The 17,265-nt window shown below is 46.2% G+C and overlaps 4 protein-coding genes across 6 annotated transcripts in view; 1 reads left to right on the top strand and 3 right to left on the bottom strand.

The window, feature by feature from the left end:
* Positions 1-108: 108 nt before the first annotated feature.
* Positions 109-6,060, bottom strand: LOC146237296 (uncharacterized). Its single transcript, XM_084685184.1, has 3 exons — positions 5,176-6,060; positions 2,945-3,259; positions 109-2,132 (listed from the first exon to the last, which is right to left on the bottom strand). Exons 1-3 carry the CDS (start codon positions 5,366-5,368, stop codon positions 754-756), a joined length of 1,887 nt encoding a protein of 628 aa, XP_084541310.1. The 5' UTR covers positions 5,369-6,060; the 3' UTR covers positions 109-753.
* A 127-nt stretch (positions 6,061-6,187) lies between these two features.
* Positions 6,188-8,087, bottom strand: LOC146237295 (uncharacterized). The gene is made up of 2 exons (XM_084685230.1): positions 7,639-8,087; positions 6,188-7,312 (listed from the first exon to the last, which is right to left on the bottom strand). Exons 1-2 carry the CDS (start codon positions 7,793-7,795, stop codon positions 6,477-6,479), a joined length of 993 nt encoding a protein of 330 aa, XP_084541356.1. The 5' UTR covers positions 7,796-8,087; the 3' UTR covers positions 6,188-6,476.
* A 111-nt stretch (positions 8,088-8,198) lies between these two features.
* brat1 (BRCA1-associated ATM activator 1) lies at positions 8,199-14,397 on the bottom strand. 2 transcript variants are annotated; one of them, XM_084685157.1, is made up of 13 exons: positions 14,142-14,397; positions 12,930-13,054; positions 12,618-12,772; positions 12,343-12,490; positions 11,757-12,222; positions 11,348-11,458; positions 11,115-11,206; positions 10,917-11,029; positions 10,579-10,795; positions 10,427-10,494; positions 9,943-10,027; positions 9,583-9,827; positions 8,199-9,274 (listed from the first exon to the last, which is right to left on the bottom strand). In XM_084685157.1, exons 1-13 carry the CDS (start codon positions 14,234-14,236, stop codon positions 8,345-8,347), a joined length of 2,850 nt encoding a protein of 949 aa, XP_084541283.1. In that variant the 5' UTR covers positions 14,237-14,397; the 3' UTR covers positions 8,199-8,344. The 2 variants fall into 2 exon arrangements, with proteins under 2 accessions (XP_084541283.1, XP_084541284.1); XM_084685158.1 differs by lacking the exon at positions 14,142-14,397 and having other exon boundaries at positions 12,930-13,363.
* Positions 13,538-17,265, top strand: part of eif3ba (eukaryotic translation initiation factor 3, subunit Ba) — a 40,981-nt gene continuing 37,253 nt past the window's right edge. For both annotated transcript variants that reach the window (XM_084685179.1, XM_084685178.1), the window contains exons 1-7: positions 13,538-13,773; positions 14,430-14,622; positions 15,097-15,216; positions 15,796-15,853; positions 15,998-16,126; positions 16,546-16,703; positions 17,031-17,162. In XM_084685179.1, the coding sequence (XP_084541305.1) occupies positions 13,674-13,773; positions 14,430-14,622; positions 15,097-15,216; positions 15,796-15,853; positions 15,998-16,126; positions 16,546-16,703; positions 17,031-17,162 (890 nt within the window). In that variant the 5' untranslated portion in view covers positions 13,538-13,673. The remainder of the gene's footprint in view (positions 13,774-14,429; positions 14,623-15,096; positions 15,217-15,795; positions 15,854-15,997; positions 16,127-16,545; positions 16,704-17,030; positions 17,163-17,265) is intronic.

The following is a 17,265-nucleotide window of genomic DNA, read 5'->3' as shown; positions in this document are numbered from 1 at the left end:
TTACTCAATTTTACCCAATACAAAAGCAAATAAAGGTTTTTGTCTTTTAACCTTCGCAAAGTGGGGGGTCTGAGACAGCCCAATGGTTAAAAGAAAATGCTTCACTTTGTTTTTGTATGCGGTAAAGTTGTTGCAAACGACGGTGGGTCACAATGACTGATGGGTCAGAATGACCCGAGGAGAACACAAGGGTTAATTATATACAGTGGTGTCCCAAGAATCGGGACCAAGTTATTCCTCCAAGAGGAAGCTCCAAATGCGACAAAGAATCACTGAGCTGCGGAATTTGTATTTATTCTTTAAATCTGACATACAAAACAAATAAATGAAGGAAATAAATGGAAAAAGTATAAAGGGCATACATAGACACTGAATTTTGGTAAATTTGTTTATAATTAACTTGAAAATATGTTTGTGTAATATATGAACTAATGTTTATGTATTAATAATTATGGCGGATTTGATCCTACTCATACATGATTCAACTTGTCAAGGGAATCCGTAATTAATATGAATTAAGTTGAGTGAATATATTTACTTGAGTCTTGAAATAATGTTCACAGGTTTATTTGCAACCCAAACTTGCCCAAACACCTAAAACTAAAGTTGTAGCTTGTTTCCCAAATCCATGCTTTTTTCACATTACTTGAATCTAGGAGAGTGAGGACATCTTGAAGCTTTTATAAAGTCTGAATAACTTCAGTTTCTGCTATGGTTGTGTAATCTTCTTGTTAAAAATTAATTACATTATGATCACAGAGTTCGATAAATTGTTGACACAGTTAAGGTTTCTGTCCTGTGTGTCCTCATGTGCTTAACCAATTGTGAGCTTGAGCAAAATCGTTTGATACAATCATGACACTGATATGGTTTCTCTCCCGTGTGTGTCCTTATGTGTTCAACCAAATGTAATTTTTGGCAAAATCTTTTGCTACATTCCTGACACTGAAATGGTTTTTCTCCTGTGTGTGTCCTCATGTGTTTAACCAGATTACCACGTTCAGTAAATGCTTTGTCACATTTCTGACACTGATATGGTTTTTCTCCTGTGTGCGTCCTCATGTGTCTAATTAGATGCCCGCTTTGAGTAAATGTTTTGTTACATTCTTGACACTGACATGGTTTCTTTCCTGTGTGAGTCCTCATATGAACAACTAAAGTAGCTTTCTGACTAAAAGCATTGTTACATTTTTGACACTGAAATGGTTTCTCTCCTGTGTGTGTCCTTATGTGTTCAACCAAACCACTCTTTTTAGCAAAACGTTTGCTACAATGTGGACAGTGGTAAGGTTTTTCTCCAGTGTGTGTCCTCATGTGTCCAACCAGAGTAGATTTCTTATTAAAAGTGTTGTTACATTCTTGACACTGATATGGTTTCTCTCCTGTGTGTATTATCATATGATTATGCAAAGTTTGCTTCAAAGTAAAGCTCTTCTTACATTCTAGACACTGATAAGGTTTCTCTCCTGTGTGAGTCCTCATGTGTTTAACCAACTGTGAGTTTGCGCAAAAACTGTTTTTACATTCATGACATTGATATGGTTTCTCTCCTGTGTGTGTCCTTATGTGTTCAACCAGACCACCCTTTTTAGCAAAACGTTTGCTGCAATGTGGACACTGGTAAGGTTTTTCTCCTGTGTGTGTCCTCATGTGTCCAACCAGAGTAGATTTCTTATTAAAAGTGTTGTTACATTCTTGACACTGATATGGTTTCTCTCCTGTGTGTATTATCATATGATTAAGCAAAGTTTGCTTCAAAGAAAATCTCTTCTTACATTCTAGACACTGAAAAGGTTTCTCTCCTGTGTGACTGCCCTGTGGCGTGCCTTCCATGGGAAGAGCCTTGTTCTTTCTTTTTCTGCTTGATTTGACTGTTTCTAGCAAAGGTTGCTCCTCAGTTGTGTTGGTGGATAGAGAGTCTCCTTCTCTGTCCTCCACTTTAACAGTCTGGTCAACATGTGAACATTCAGAGGAGCTATCCTGATCAGAATCAAATTTCACACTGAGAGAAGTGAAGATGGAGTCTGTAGTTTCAGACTGCAGTCCTTGGAGCTGCTCTTCCTCCTGACTGGTCCGAAGCTCCTGTTCCTTTTTAATCTGTGGGGGCTCCAGGATAGAGAGCTGCTGCACTTCTGGGAGACAGAAGAGAAAGGTAAATTATTGTAATATTCTTCATTCATTTGTTACTCAACTCGCTCAACAAAACATGTAGGTTTGGTACCAAAACATGACCAATTAATTCAAACAAAACCGGATTTACCATGCTACACAACAGACACAAATACATTATACTAGTTGAGAGCTCGACCTTTAACCTTTAGATGCGTGAGTTCTAAATATTTCCGATGGTCCCCACAGTGCAAGTTGTTTTTCCGTAACGGTAGCTAGCTAGCTTTAGTTTGCTTCCTGGCTAAGTTACCTAGCATAATACTCACTAGCTACTACCATACTAGTGTTACTTGTTAGCATTCTCATTAGTACATTTTGAAACCATATTTTTGTCAATCGAAAAATATTCAATTGGACCTAAAACCTAAATTCAAACAATCACCTGTGTGACGCTACTCCTTAAGGGGATAATGTTGTACAAGTGAAAAAAGAGGCGAGAAAAAAGATGTAGCCTTCGTAAAAGGACTGTCTGGGTGATAGACCACATTCTATTAGTTGTATTATTTCATGGAATGTGCTGGAGTATGGAGAACTGCCAGCTAAAACCCTCTAAAGAGAAAGCCGCTTCTGACAATCCCTCCACCATCACTTGTTAGGATGAAAATGTTGTCAACAAGGAAGACTGTAGACTAAAATTATAATGAAATGTAACGCTGTGGATCATGTCTTGATGCAACAGCACCAACCACACCTTTCCAATTTAGCTTCCCCCCTCCTACATGACATAACGATTCTACACACAGAGGATTATACCATGAATGTATGAATATCAAACCTGTTCGGTGTAGCTTGATCTCAGGTTGAGCAACAACGTCAAACAGCCGTTGTATCCGCTTCCTCTCCTTCTCAGAACGAGAGATTTCTTCTTGGTACTCAGCAAATGTTATTTCAATGGCCCCAAAAATCTCTGAAGCTGCTGTTTTTAATCTCTCACTGAGAAATGCTCTGATATGCAAGTTGGAGTCCGTGGTGAACATGGAGTCTGTAGTTTCAGACTTCAGTCCTTGGAGCTGCTCTTCCTCCTGACTGGTCCACAGCTCCTGTTCCTCTTTAATCTGTGGGGTCTCTGGGAGAGAGAGCTGCTGCACATCTAGGGGAAGAGGAAAGACAACAGTTAGATGCAGCCTCTGTAGGGACAGTAGTGTTTCCTCTACGATTTGTTTCGGCAGCGGCGGGAGATTTAGAATTTCCTTCAAAATGTAGTTGCATAAAAAGACTGAGCACTTTGCTATCTGAATCGCACTGTACTAGTGCCATCTGAGCCCTTCGCTATCTGAATCGTACTGTACTAGTGCCATCTGAGCCCTTCGCTATCTGAATCGTACTGTACTAGTGCCATCTGAGCCCTTCGCTATCTGAATCGTACTGTACTAGTGCCATCTGAGCCCTTCGCTATCTGAATCGTACTGTACTAGTGCCATCTGAGCCCTTCGCTATCTGAATCGTACTGTACTAGTGCCATCTGAGCCCTTCGCTATCTGAATCGTACTGTACTAGTGCCATCTGAGCCCTTCGCTATCTAAATCGTACTGTACTAGTGCCATCTGAGCCCTTCGCTATCTGAATCGTACTGTACTAGTGCCATCTTTCACTCAGACATTTATTTCTTCTGGGAGAAAAATGGTAACAACGTAATCAGAACATACAATCAGGAATATTTGAACACACTATCTTAAGATGTTGTTAATGTTGTTGAAATGTATTTTCTTTACTGAAGTTACATTATTTCACATTTGATTAAATATTTATGATTATTTGGCCATCTACATCACAAACATTACATTGCGTATATTAATTTAAACTGTCAAATACATCTTACTTAACATTAGCTATCTAGTTCAATGTACGTTTTATTTTATCTTGTGCTATCTTGAATGTAATGTTTGTTATTGTATAAGAAATTAATCAAACACGCGTTATTCTTCGAGCTAGCCAGGCCAGTTCTTTATTTTGTCAACTAGTCTTCTTCTACAACATAATCAACGCACTCTCTTTAGCTGTGACCAACACTGCCACCTATTGGTGACAGCCGTAGAAAAAGAAAGTTGCGACACTTTCATTGTAATCGAAGAATACGTAAGTATAGCATGTCATGTGCGACCTAGTTCCAATAATTGTATTTTCCAACGTTCAACCCCATTCATTTTCAGTGTTTCCGAAGTAAGTTAGCTGGTAAATTGATCAAATTACTGATTTTTTTCACATTTCAACACATGGTGTGGACCTTTTATCAATTGTTAGAGTAGTATTTTATATAGCCAGCTTTAGTTAAAGTGTATCGTAAGATATAGCTTGTTAGATTCTAAATGCAGTTAGAGCTAGTCTTCTCTTATTAGCCTAGTTGTATCTGATCAGAACTAGCAACAATGAATTTACACTCATTTAGCAGACGCGTTTATCCAGAGTGACTTACAGAAAGTACAGGGACATTCCCCCCCAGAGGCAAGTAGTGAAGTGCCTTGCACAAGGACACAACATCATTTTTCACGGCCGGGAATCAAACTGCTCAGCCATCTGACCCTCTATAATTGCAGATTAAAGGGTCTCCTATCTTCCAGCTCGCTCTCGGCGCTAGGCAGGAATTCCAGGTCCACTCACTCAAAACAAACTTGACCCTCTCACTGGACATATTGTACAATAAAATGTTTTATTAAATGCAATTGGGTTTCTTGTATATTCTATTCTACTTACCAAACTGCTTTATTGTCTTAAATTGAGCAGTTGCTGGTGTGATTGTTATCTAGATTAAAATCAACTTGCATCAAGTACTACAAATGTAAATGTTGTTAACATGGTGAGATCAAAGTGTCGTAACTATTTTTATATAGCTGTAGGTAAGATGTACATCTACATATTTAAAGATGAACGCAATATATGACGTCGACACGTAATCTAGTGACTTTTCAGGGAGACAATGGCAATTTCTGGCAAGATGCATATGTCTTAAACCATTTTCAGATATGTAATTATTTAGCAGCATATTATGACATGAATAGGCTTTCCAACCTGTTCGGTGTAGCTTGATCTCGGCTTGAGTAACAACGTCCAATAGCCGTTGTAGCCGCTTCATATCCTCCTCAGAACGAGAGATTTCTTCTTTGTACTCAGCATGCGTTTTTTCAAATCCTCCAAATATCTCCAATGCTGCCACTGTGAGGATCTCACGGATCAATTCTCCAAACGCATCTAGTTTAGACATTTTAGCGGTGGAAAACGTGACACTTTTGGCGCCTAGCTCTCTCTCCCTCGCCTAGTTATTTGTGAATAGTTGTGAGGGCCAGCTCAGATATGATTTACAACACTTCCGTATACCTTCATCGCATGCAATGAAACAAGCCAACCATGTGGAACAGACTCAACAAATCCAGCTTTGTCCGCCCTTCGACACGCTTCCTCAAACCTAACTCGAGGATACCGCTTTCAATGCATATTGATTTGATATTGTTATTACAATTCCATTAGAGATGTATAATGTATTAATTAAATTCAATAAAGATCGCGAAGGGAAAAATGATAGCGTTTCCGGGTCCCGCAGGTAATTCTTCCCGGGTGTAAACAAATGTCTTGTTGTTGCAGCACAGCCTAACACGTTTTCATAATATAATAGTGGGACTACAACATGTGGTAAAACATCAGTGTTAGGATATTTTGACGTAGGACACATGACCATACTAATAATAGCAAAGTGGCATCTTCAAATAATTCTTCATCACTAATAATCAGCAGATTTATCGCCGTTTTCTTTTTTCATCAAATTACGTGATTTACTGTACAGTTCTGGTTCTTATGACAACCACCGATAAGGATTTTGTCTTTATATATCTACGTTTTGGAAGAAATCTTCAAAATTACATAGATAAAAAATTGATTTAACAGGAATGAGGGTTGAACTCTTCGCTTGCGTCGATTGCTTCTTGGTCATGTGACCCCACACCCCCCAAACAAGTTGCTGCTGTTCACACAAACACCAAACCAATATTTACGACAGCACATTTTCTAAACGCACACTTCTACAAGATTAGTCACATTAATTTTTATTATTCAAAATGTCAACGACAACACTGGCCAAGTTTGTAATCTGCTCCATTAACGTGTAGGAACGTTTCCAGGAAGTCCGTTTATTCAACTCTCCATTTCTTCACGCGCTCGGCACAGTCGCCATGACGAAGATGACACAGCAGACCACTTCAGGATCAAATGCTTCGGCAGAGTTTAAACCTCCACAACCCTCCCTTCACCCCCACCCTCACTTCACCTCCACTCAAACTTCCAGGACACCAGAAGGTTGAAGACTGCATCTCTTTCCTTCATGGGGACTCAAACGACCCCGCAGCTGAGAAGGACGCCCGAAGGTTTTGATGCATTCCTGGCAGTGAGACGGCCTGACGTGGCCCAGGCCGCCCTGCTGACCCAGAGCTCTCCCACACCCCTGGCACCGATGACCTTTGCCCCCCAGCGTGTCTCTTCAGGTGATCCAGCAGGTGTTGCTTCTGGATGAAGGCTTTGCTGCACTCCGGACACTGGAAGGGCTTCTCCCCCGTGTGAGTCCTCATGTGGAAGCGGAGGCTCGTCCGCTGGCTGAAGGCTTTGCCGCATTCCGAGCACTGATGCGGTTTCTCCCCAGTGTGAGTCCTCATGTGCACCATGAGAAGTGGCTTCTTACTAAACACTTTGCCGCAGACCGGGCACTTGAGCGGCTCCTCCCCCGTGTGGCTTCTGATGTGTATCTGCAGACTGGAAGCCGTCACGTAACATCGACTGCATGCCGGGCATTTGAATGTCTTCTTTTTGGGAGGGTAGGCCTCCTCTGGTGAACAGTCTGGAGCTACGAAGGACAGAAGCCGGAAGTCGCTGGCTGGATCCTGCGATCTACAAACCTGCCCACAAGGATCTGCTTTGACTTGCTCCTCAGTTGTGTTGGTGGGTAGAGAGTCTCCTTCTCTGTTTTCCACAGGGTGACTTTGCTCAAGATATGAAAGTTCAGAGGTGTTCTGATCACAGTAGATTTTCACACTGGGAGAAGGCAAGATGGAGTCTGTAGTTTCAGACTGCAGTCCTTCAAGCTGCTCTTCCTCCTGACTGGTCCACAGCTCCTGTTCCTCTTTAATCTGTGGCGGCTCCGGGAGAGAGAGCTGCTGCACATCTAAGGGAAATAAGTGAAAGGAAAATAATTGTAGTCTACTTTATTAATTTGTTACTCAACTCGTCGAACAAAAACATGTATGTCCGGTATAAAAACCTGAGCGGAGCCTATGCTATGTGGGGGACGGGCGACAATAGGAACGCCGTCCGACTTCATACAGAGAAGCTAATTAAGTTAACTTTTAAGTGTAACGCTAGCTAGCTAGCTGTACGTGTAGCTAGCTAGTTAGCTAGTAACTTATAAATAACAACGAATGTTACCACATAAGATGGGAAAGTTACACAGATAGAACCTGTTTCTGTAAGCTTGACCCGGTAGAGACGTACCATCCAACAGCCCTTGTAGCCGCGCGCTCTGCTCCCTGAAAAGCGAGATTTCCTCTTCGTACTCGGCAAACGTTTTTTCAACGGCCCCGAAAATCTCCAAAGCTGCAGTTGTTAATCTCTCACTGATAAACTCTCTAAATAGCTGTAGTTTGGACATTGTGAAATGTTCTCACTGCCGATATACGACAACACTGGTCGGTTTAAGATAGCTGATTAACTAACTAACTAGCTTGTGCTACGTGTTGGCCCTGCTGTTCTCAAATTAAACGGTTTTTATATGTCGAGACCCCAAACGAGCTCTCCCATCTCCACGTAAAGCTTCCAGTGTTCCTCACGTTTAATTTGACATGCTATTAGGACACCATTGATCCCAAGACCGTAATGTAACTAACCTTTCCGACTAGCTTTCCCAACGTTATTGAAGAAAACGAAAACCGGATGAAAAATATCCGTCTAAACAACCTCTTCCGGTTGCAGTGGCGTTGGCATCTGAGAAATAATACAATTAATTTGTAATTCTTGAAACAAAGGTGCGCGATTAAATCCTTATTTACCAAAAATTTTATGAAGAAAAATGCGTGTTTTTATTAAATGTTGTTCTTACATTGAAACAATTGTACAAAAATAGACCAATGCTTAGCAAAACAGCTGTGATATTACATGTGAGTGCATGTGTGTATGTTGATGTACAGTAGTTGAGCATGTGTCAGTAACAGTCCACAATGACGTCTTCCGTGGGCATGGTAGCCATCAGTATGTCTTGCAGCAGAGACAGGGGAGAGTTCTGAACATAATCACTGCTCTGGTTCACAACGCTCTGCCTCTCCTCCAGAGCCAGCGAACACAGCACCTCACACACACTCACGTCCTCACACACACTTACACCCTCTGCATCCTCACACACACCCACATTTTCTCCACCACACACAACCTCCTCTCCTGACCTGTCACCGGCCTCCGAGCCAGCCTCATCCAGCCTATCAGAGTCCCCCGTCTGTCTCGGCCAACCGCAACCCTTTCTGCCCCGTCTCATCTCCAGGCACTTCCTGACTACGTCCCGCTCCCAAGCCTGCCCCCTAACGTCACACGTCACCTTGGCAACCTCGCCGGTTGCCGTGACGCCGTCGGGGAAGAGTGTGCGTCGCAGCGCCAGAAGCACACGGCATGCCTCCTGCACCACCGGCCTGTCACAGTCAAACACCCCGTTCAGGAGCACACGCACCACTCCTGTCTGAACCAGACCACACAGCGCGAGCGCTAGGTCTGTCCCCTCACAGCCACCATACTGAGACCCCAGGGGTGTGTTGGCGGGAGTGTGTGGGGTCAGTGCTGGAAGGGTTGGCATCATGGCGTAAGGGTGTGTGTTTGACCCCGGCAGTGACCTCTGACCCGGAAGTGCTTCCTCCATCAGCAGCTCAGCCAGCTCCAGGGTGTGAACTTTGACCTCCCAGTCCAGGTCAGCACTGCCTAGCTGTAGGACGGCTTGCAGGGGCGTGGCCAGGGACCAGGAAGAGGATGATGAGGACGATGAGGGGCATGTCTTGAGCCAGGTGATGAAGAACTGGACAACGGCTCGTCTCGGAAAGGCCTCGGAATCCTGGGAGAGGATCTCCAGAAGTCTGGGTACTACGGCAACCTAGAGAACACACAAACATAGACACACAGGTATACACACCATAGAAAATAAGCCGAAGCAGGAGTTTAGAATAAGCAGGTAAATATCCTCCACAGGTGATGATGGTGCATTTACACAGCACACTGGATCCAACCCTCTGTGTTGGCGTTGGAAGCGACGTAGTAGCTAGCTACTATGCTAGCTACTATGCTAGCTACTATGCTAGCTACTATGCTAGCTACTATGATTTTATCACCAACAGCAGAAAAGGTCTCGTTAGCTTCACACCGCGCCGCTGCCTGTGTGACGCCCCGTTATTCAGGCCTCACCTGTTCCAACACGGCGGGCTCCGCCCCCTGTTGGAGACTGAGCCGTAGTGTCCCTGCCAGGCCAGCGATGGCGGTAGCTCGCACGTAGCTCTCAGGGTCGGCCAGCGCCTCGATGAGGAGCGGGGTGGTACTGCAGCCCAGCGAGCCCTCACACACGTCACCCAGCTGGCTCAGGAACTCCAGGGTGGAGTCACGCACCTCCCAATGAACGTCACACACACGCTTCCTCAGTACCGGGAGGAGTTCTGTGGCGTGCAAACACACACACGCACACAGACACACACACACGGGTGAATATCAACAGCAAACAAGGTAGCTCCAACAGGATTAAGCACCTTGATTGTGATTGGTGGAATTTACCTTCTGTGAGCAGGTGTGTGACAGACAGGCTGGAGGCACAAACACCAAGCCACCTTAACAAAGCCTGGTAGGTCTTCTTACACACCTGGTACACATACACATGGTACAAACACCAAGCCACCTTAATAAAGCCTGGTAGGTCTTCTTACACACCTGGTACACACACACATGGTACAAACACCAAGCCACCTTAACAAAGCCTGGTAGGTCTTCTTACACACCTGGTACACATACACATGGTACAAACACCAAGCCACTTTAACAAAGCCTGGTAGGTCTTCTTACACACCTGGTACACACACACACACAGGGTATACACACACACACATGGTATACACATGCACACACACACACGGTCCACAAACAACATAGTTGTCAACTTATCAATCACAAGTCTGTAGGATCTGAACAAGTGAGAACGCATATACTGTATATAACACACACACACACACTCAGACACACACACACTCATACACACACTCACAGTGGGGTGTGAGTCTGGGTTCTGCAGGTACAGGATCAGGAGAGAGAGCACCTCCTCCACTGCCGCTCCTGAAAAGCAACAAATACAGGTGACATCTTAAACCTGTCCCCTCGCACACACACGCTCAAACACACACAGAGCTGGTTCCTTACCTGGACAACTGCTGAGGTTCGCAAGAGCATCCAGGCCACACTTCTGAATCTTACTGCAGCCAATCAGATTACCACATGCCTTGTTGTGGCCAATCGGCTCAGAGCAGGAAGCTTTGCCAGAGCCAATGGGAGAGGGGGCATGGCCTCCACAGATCCTGAGTAGTGACATCACAGAGATGACGACAGAGACTGCAGGAGTGGGCAGGTAGTCAGGGACCTGTGGACACACACACACACAACTGCATTACCGTGTGTGTGTCCGGCCGGAGAGCTGTGTTGTATAATGTCTGTGAGTGTGTGTGTGTGTTACCGTGTGTGTGTGTGCGTGTGTGTGCTACCGTGTGTGTTAGAGTCTGTGTGCAGGCCAGGCAGTCAGACAGGAGGGACACACAGGTGGACTTGCTGTTCAGCTGCTCAGCCAGCAGGGGGCGCTGCTCCTTCATGCTGCTACCTGGAGACAGACACGGTTACTGCAGCACAGGAGTGTGTGTGTTGCCTACAGTGTGTGTGTGTTGCCTAGGGTATGTTTGTGTTACCTGCAGTGTGTGACTCCAGGAGAGGTACTCCAGAAAGGGTCTCCAGGGGCAACATGAGTATGGAGATGGCCTTGAGCGTGTGCACTGGGTCACTGGAACAGGAACAGGATTAACTGCATTGACTTCTATCACTTATTAAAGAGTTTTTCTGCACACTGCAGTAATGCAGTAATACAGACTGAAGTGACGCAAAAAAATATGATGATTCGGGGCGATATTGTCTCCGTGGTTACCGGTGGTTCCTCCGCAGCATGGCGGCGGCAGCGTGGACGGCGTCAGAGGAATTCTGGGAATCCAAGATGGCGGTCAGCAGTCTGCAGATGGTCGGGTCAGGTACAGGGAGCCTGGAGAGACACCAATACCCTCATATACATAAACATATATACATATATATATATATATATATGTATATATCCCCAATACCCCCCAACGGCTTTCAGATTCCCCTACGCTGTTGGACATCTGATTGGTGAGGTCAGGTCTCCATCATATATATAGGCACTAGAAAATCATGCTGGACCTACATAATTACGTTGCTTGGTCTCTCATAACTGTAAGTGTGTGGTTTCACAAGTGTCTACAGACAGGGCCTGACCCATGACCTGTAGGCCTCTGGATGCTATGCTAACCAGGCTAACTGACCTGTACGCAGTCAGCAGGACGTCTGTGAGCTGCAGCATGAGCTGGCTGCGGCCTGCTCTGACCAGCGGCTCCAGGAAGCCTGGGACTCGCCTGAGCAAGGTTCCCCAGAGAGGTGCCCTGGCCTGGCTTAGGAGCAGGCCCAGCAGCCTCAGGCTCTGGAGGGTCTGGAGGTGCTGGTCGGAGGTCAGAGACTCCTCCAGATGGTCCGTGATGGCTACCGTGACGCAGGCGTGCTCCGCGCTGGTCGCCATGGCCACATTGAAGTGTTCCGGGCCGGTCGTCATGGCCACAGCGAGGTGTTCCGGGCTGTTATCCGTGGAAGCATCTGCTTGTACCGCTTCACCCTGCTCTACGGACGACCCCATTGGCTGGAAAAAGACCACCAGGTGGGCGAGGAGTTGATTGGCAGCTGAAGCCACGAATAGGCTGGGATCTGTCTGGAGCTGGAGTAGGGGCTTGGTGAGTCCTGATGGGCCAACAGAGATACAACAAGCAGACACACCACTGTTTAGAATGAGAGACGGCGGTTGTTCTAGACTAGATATATCTAGCTGCTAGTCCAGCTCTGACAGCCCTAGACACACACCTCTCTGAACCAGGAAGTGGAGAGCCAATCGATGCTGCAGCATGCTCCTCAAACCCTGGATCCAGCCAATCCGCACGCAGGGATCCTCCCATAACCCTGCCTCCTGCCAGCCTTCACTGTTGTAGGCCACGCCCAGAATGGAGCCCTCCTGAGGATGGAGAGCAGAGATATCAGCTATACCTCTCCGTCTCTCCCCCTCTCTCCCTCTCTTTCTCCATCCCTCTGTCTTTCTGTTTGTGAGTGATTAGCACCCCTGGGGTACGCAATCATGTTACCTGCAGGACCCTAAAGCCATCTTCCCTTGCCGCTAGCAGGCCAGTGAGCCTGAGAGCAAAGGAGAGGATGCTGGAACCTGTAGTTTTGTTGTGGAAGACGGTGGACAGGAACTCAGTCAGACAGGGTTGAATCTCCAGCCGGGAAAGAGAACAGTCTGGAACACAGAGGATATGATTCCAGCAAAGTGTATAGACATGAGAGAGACTGATAGAGAGACAGAGGGGAGAGAGAGAGTCATAGAGAGAGGTAGCACGAGGCAGTTTGTCCTTGTTGGAAAGATGGAAGGAGGAGTCCCAAGGTTAGTTGTTCACCTCCAACATCTTTGGTCAGTCCAGAAAGCCAGTCTAGGAGTTTCTCCAGGCTTGTGTCGTCCGGTAATGACTGCTTGGGGTCCGCGAGGACCTCAAACACACGGGGCAGCAATGCGAGACACTCTCTGTCCATGGTGCCGAAAAGTGGAAGTAAATGAACCGTTCAATTTAAATGCTAACCGGATCCCAGCTAACTTGGCTAAGTTATTAGACAAAACATTGTTACTTTACGCCACATCAAGCATAAACGTCACTCCCTAGAAAATATAACGCGTGTAGCTTTGTCTTCTACATTTCACACCCATTGACCTTTACACCCAAGTGTTATATCGTTACAATAAATTAATCTAGAGAGCCAAAACTCCATTATTTTACTAACTTTAAGCTTGCTAGATGAAATGTAGCTATCTCGCGGGAACGTTTTTCATTCTACCAGCGTGTAACTACGGAAAGCAGAATGTGTGGTTTGTAACAGCACCAAATATGACTTGCAACTGCGTAATTTCTCTGATCTATCACTGTTTGATAGACTAAATGTCATTACTAAGCCTGTCTACATACTATCCATCTCTTCTTCCGGTACAGCGACGCCGGTGGTCCGCGCAAATTCCTCCTCTAAGTTTTCAACACTTCGTCCATTTTCACGTAATCGCACATGGTGCCACACCAGTCGCTAACCGTCTGCCGTCCACAACGCAAAATTCTATTCTATTGACACTATCAAACTAACCCTAAATCAGTTAAATGCAAGATACGGTAGATATGGCGGACGACCCTGAGTATGACGAAGAGGAGCCTTCCTTCAGCGATCCAGAGGACTTCGAAGATGACATCGAGGATGAGGGTATGCGGCCGCAGGAAATATGCCGGCTTTGTGTGGCCTAGCTAGTTAAGCACTTTCCTTTAGCTAGCTAGTTAGCTAGCTAAAAATCTGGCTACACATGACCGAGTTAGCTATAGTGTTTTTGTCTATGGTTTAGAAAATATTTTTGAAAATATTTAGAATTCATCCGAAACCTAAACGACTATTGCTGCATGTCGATTTGTTAGCAAGCAGTCAGCGATCAACTCAAGCGAACGTCAGCTAGCTAACGTTAGCGGTTATTATGTAGCTAGCATGCTAACGCCTCAGTCAAGCCTCGCCCTTGCGCATCTTCTCAAGCTAAATGTCCCATGTTTGAGTTGAACCGCTCATGGCGGTGTATATCTTACCTGACTGCGGGGTAAGGAGGTGGTTTGAAATATTTCAAATATGGTTCTAAAACAACCATATCTGTAACTAAAAAGCGGTAGATGAGGACTACCATCTGCTAGAGTATACAGTTGTCGCTAGCTACGATCAGATAAGGACTTGGTACAGCCGGAGACACCCTAGCCTTCCAACTGACAGTTCTCGGTGGCAAAAGAATAGCTTATGTATTTCACACCTTTCCAACCAACCCTGCAAGTTACCGTCCTACCCTCGCAACTTGAAGACCGCTTTGTCCTGCTGTTTTGCAGAGATGCTCGAGGATGTGCTTCGGGAGAAGCCTCAGGAAGCAGACGGTATCGACTCGGTGGTGGTGGTGGATAACGTGCCTCAGGTCGGCCCGGAGAGACTGGAGAAGCTCAAAAACGTCATCCACAAGATCTTCTCAAAGTTTGGAAAAATCACAAACGAGTTTTACCCCGATGCAGACGGTCTGACCAAAGGGTGAGTAGCCGAAGAATGTGGAGATGCCTTTAACGTGTTCTAATCACAATGAAGGCAACACTGACAAAAAACCTAAGCACACAAGGCAACATCAACATGCATTGAGTAGGATTTGTTAAAGCAACATTTTCAGGTCTGTGTTTGGAGAAAAGCTACATTCAAGTGACTCTCTCTGACACAGTTAGTGGTCCAGCCTTTCCTATCCTAGCAATCACACACACACCTACACACACACACACAGTCTTTCTGTCACTCACACACGCTCTCTTTCACACACGCTGTCTTTGTCATTTACACACACACGCTCTCTAACACACTTTTACTCACTCCCTCTCTCACACACACACTCTCTTTCACACACACTCTCTTTCACACACGCTGTCTTTCTCATTTACACACATGCTCTCTAACACACACTAACACTGTCTCTGCCTCACTCTCTCTCTGCCTCTCTCTCTCTCTCCTACCTGTCAGGTATATCTTCCTGGAGTACGGGGCTCCCACGCAGGCTCTAGAGGCGGTGAAGAACGCCGACGGTTACAAGCTGGACAAGCAGCACACCTTCAGGGTCAATGTCTTCACCGACTTCGACAAGTAAGAGTCACTCACCGGACCTCCTCTCACAGCCCCTTTCTACACAACACAGGGTCCCAGGCACAGTGCTGCACAGTAGAAACAACACAGGGTGTCAGGCACAGTGCTGCACAGTAGAAACAACACAGGGTGTCAGGCACAGTGCTGCACAGTAGAAACAACACAGGGTGTCAGGCACAGTGCTGCACAGTAGAAACTAAGAGGTCCTGACACACGAGAGACAAGCTACACACACACAACCCAAACACACAACACAAATGACAAGCTACACACATGACACAGCAGATCTAGGATCCTGTTTTCTAGAGCCCCTCAGAGCAGGGAGCTGAGCTGGGTGTTCAGAGAGGGTGTAAAGGAGCTGGGCTGGGTGTTCAGAGGGTGTAAAGGAGCTGAACTGGGTGTTCAGAGGGGATATAAAGGTGTCAAGGCCAGTAGAGACCTACAGGACACGGCTACACTTTGTCTCTGATCTAAAGTCTTGTTATTGACCAATAGGACGAAGCTGAGACCAAATGAAACGTGTCATTAATAACGTAACGTGTGTGTGTGTCTGACATGCTGTCTGACTGTGTGTTCCAGGTACATGAACATCAGCGATGACTGGGAGACTCCAGAGAAACAGCCTTTCAAGGACTTTGTAAGTTCGGTTCAGTCATGATATGATGTCATCGCATGTTCCTCGTGGCGTGTGCTCGCTGTGGCCTCACGCTGGGTGGTGTTATCGTAGAAAGTGTGCAGACTTCATTATTGTTTGTTTTTTACTTCCTGTGTGTGTTACCAGGGTAACATGCGTCACTGGATTGAGGATTCGGACTGCCGTGACCAGTACAGTGTCATCTACGAATCAGGAGAGAGGACAGCCATCTTTGCTAATGACGCGAAGGAGCCAATCGTAGTTGAGGAGAGGGCGGTGAGTAAACAGTCTTGGCCTATCGCAGAAGAGAGTGGATTGTTCCAATTGCTTTTGATTGTGACGTCACAAGCTTCAGATACAGGATGTTAATATTTCTGCTGTCCTGTACATCCCTCTCTTCTTCTCTCCTTTCTGCACCTGCTTCTGTCTCTCAACACCATTCTCTCCATCCCTCTTTTTAACTGTCTTGTTCTGTCTTCATCCTCTCTCCATCCCTTTCTTCCCATCCTTCTCTCGTTCTCTCCATCCTCCCCTCCCCATCCCCCTCTCCTCCTCTCCACCTCCTTCCGTCCTCCTCTCTCCATCCCCTCTCCACCTCCTTCCGTCCCCCTCTCCACCCCTCTCCACCTCTCTCCATCCCCCTCTCCTCCTCTCCACCTCCTTCCGTCCCCCTCTCCACCTCTCTCCCTCCTCAGCGCTGGACAGAGACCTACGTCCGCTGGTCTCCCCGGGGGACCTACCTGGCCACCTTCCACCAGAGGGGCATTGCATTGTGGGGCGGAGAGAAGTTCAAGCAGATCCAGAGGTTCAGTCACCAGGGGGTCTCCCTCATCGACTTCTCCCCCTGCGAGAGGTAATCCAAACCCCCATCAATGAACACTAAAACTGATCATTTATCCATCCTCCCCTAGCCCCTGATTTATGTAGACCTAAATCCGCTGTTCTTGAACAAGTACTGACCCACATACTCAAAGGCTCATGGGTAATCAACAGACATGTCATCCTTCATAAACCGATCCAAGTGATCAGGTCATATACATACAACAAGTTGTTTCAGTCACCAGAATCACACTACCGGCACAAGAGAGACTCGATCGCGTTCCCTGACTAAGTGCACTTGAGCCGCTGTTTCAGGGTGGCTGTGAGCAGGGTGACCCCTGACCTCTGGCCCCTCCTCCAGGTACGTGGTGACCTTCAGCCCCCTGATGGACACCAAGGAGGACCCTCAGGCCATCATCATCTGGGACATCCTCACCGGACACAAGAAGAGGGGCTTCCACTGCGAGAGCTCCGCACACTGGCCCATCTTCAAGTTAGTACACACACAGACCGGCACACCTTCAAATAAGTACACACACACGCATGCTAGTCCTTCGACACATGGATTCAGCCTTCATTAATTGACGTGGCTTGTG

This window comes from Hypomesus nipponensis, chromosome 21 (assembly GCF_054491055.1).
Source record: "Hypomesus nipponensis isolate SF chromosome 21, ASM5449105v1, whole genome shotgun sequence".
In the NCBI taxonomy this organism is placed as follows: domain Eukaryota; kingdom Metazoa; phylum Chordata; class Actinopteri; order Osmeriformes; family Osmeridae; genus Hypomesus; species Hypomesus nipponensis.
The sequence above is the reverse complement of the archived record's forward strand: the minus strand, read 5'-3'. Positions and strand labels throughout refer to the sequence as shown.

Bases quoted from the DNA above. Each gene is read 5' to 3' on its own strand.
- LOC146237296 (XM_084685184.1), bottom strand. From the start codon at position 5,368: ATGTCTAAACTAGATGCGTTTGGAGAATTGATCCGTGAGATCCTCACA. The intron at 3,260-5,175 runs GTTGGAAAGCCT...CTCTTCCCCTAG, and splicing joins GATCAAGCTACACCGAACAG to ATGTGCAGCAGCTCTCTCTC. The intron at 2,133-2,944 runs GTTTGATATTCA...TCTGTCTCCCAG, and splicing joins GATCAAGCTACACCGAACAG to AAGTGCAGCAGCTCTCTATC.
- LOC146237295 (XM_084685230.1), bottom strand. From the start codon at position 7,795: ATGTCCAAACTACAGCTATTTAGAGAGTTTATCAGTGAGAGATTAACA. The intron at 7,313-7,638 runs GTACGTCTCTAC...TATTTCCCTTAG, and splicing joins GCTACAAGGGCTGTTGGATG to ATGTGCAGCAGCTCTCTCTC.
- brat1 (XM_084685157.1), bottom strand. From the start codon at position 14,236: ATGGTAGTCCTCATCTACCGCTTTTTAGTTACAGATATGGTTGTTTTA. The intron at 11,030-11,114 runs GTAACACAAACA...GTCTGTCTCCAG, and splicing joins CCTGGAGTCACACACTGCAG to GTAGCAGCATGAAGGAGCAG. The intron at 10,495-10,578 runs GTAAGGAACCAG...GTTGCTTTTCAG, and splicing joins GAACCTCAGCAGTTGTCCAG to GAGCGGCAGTGGAGGAGGTG.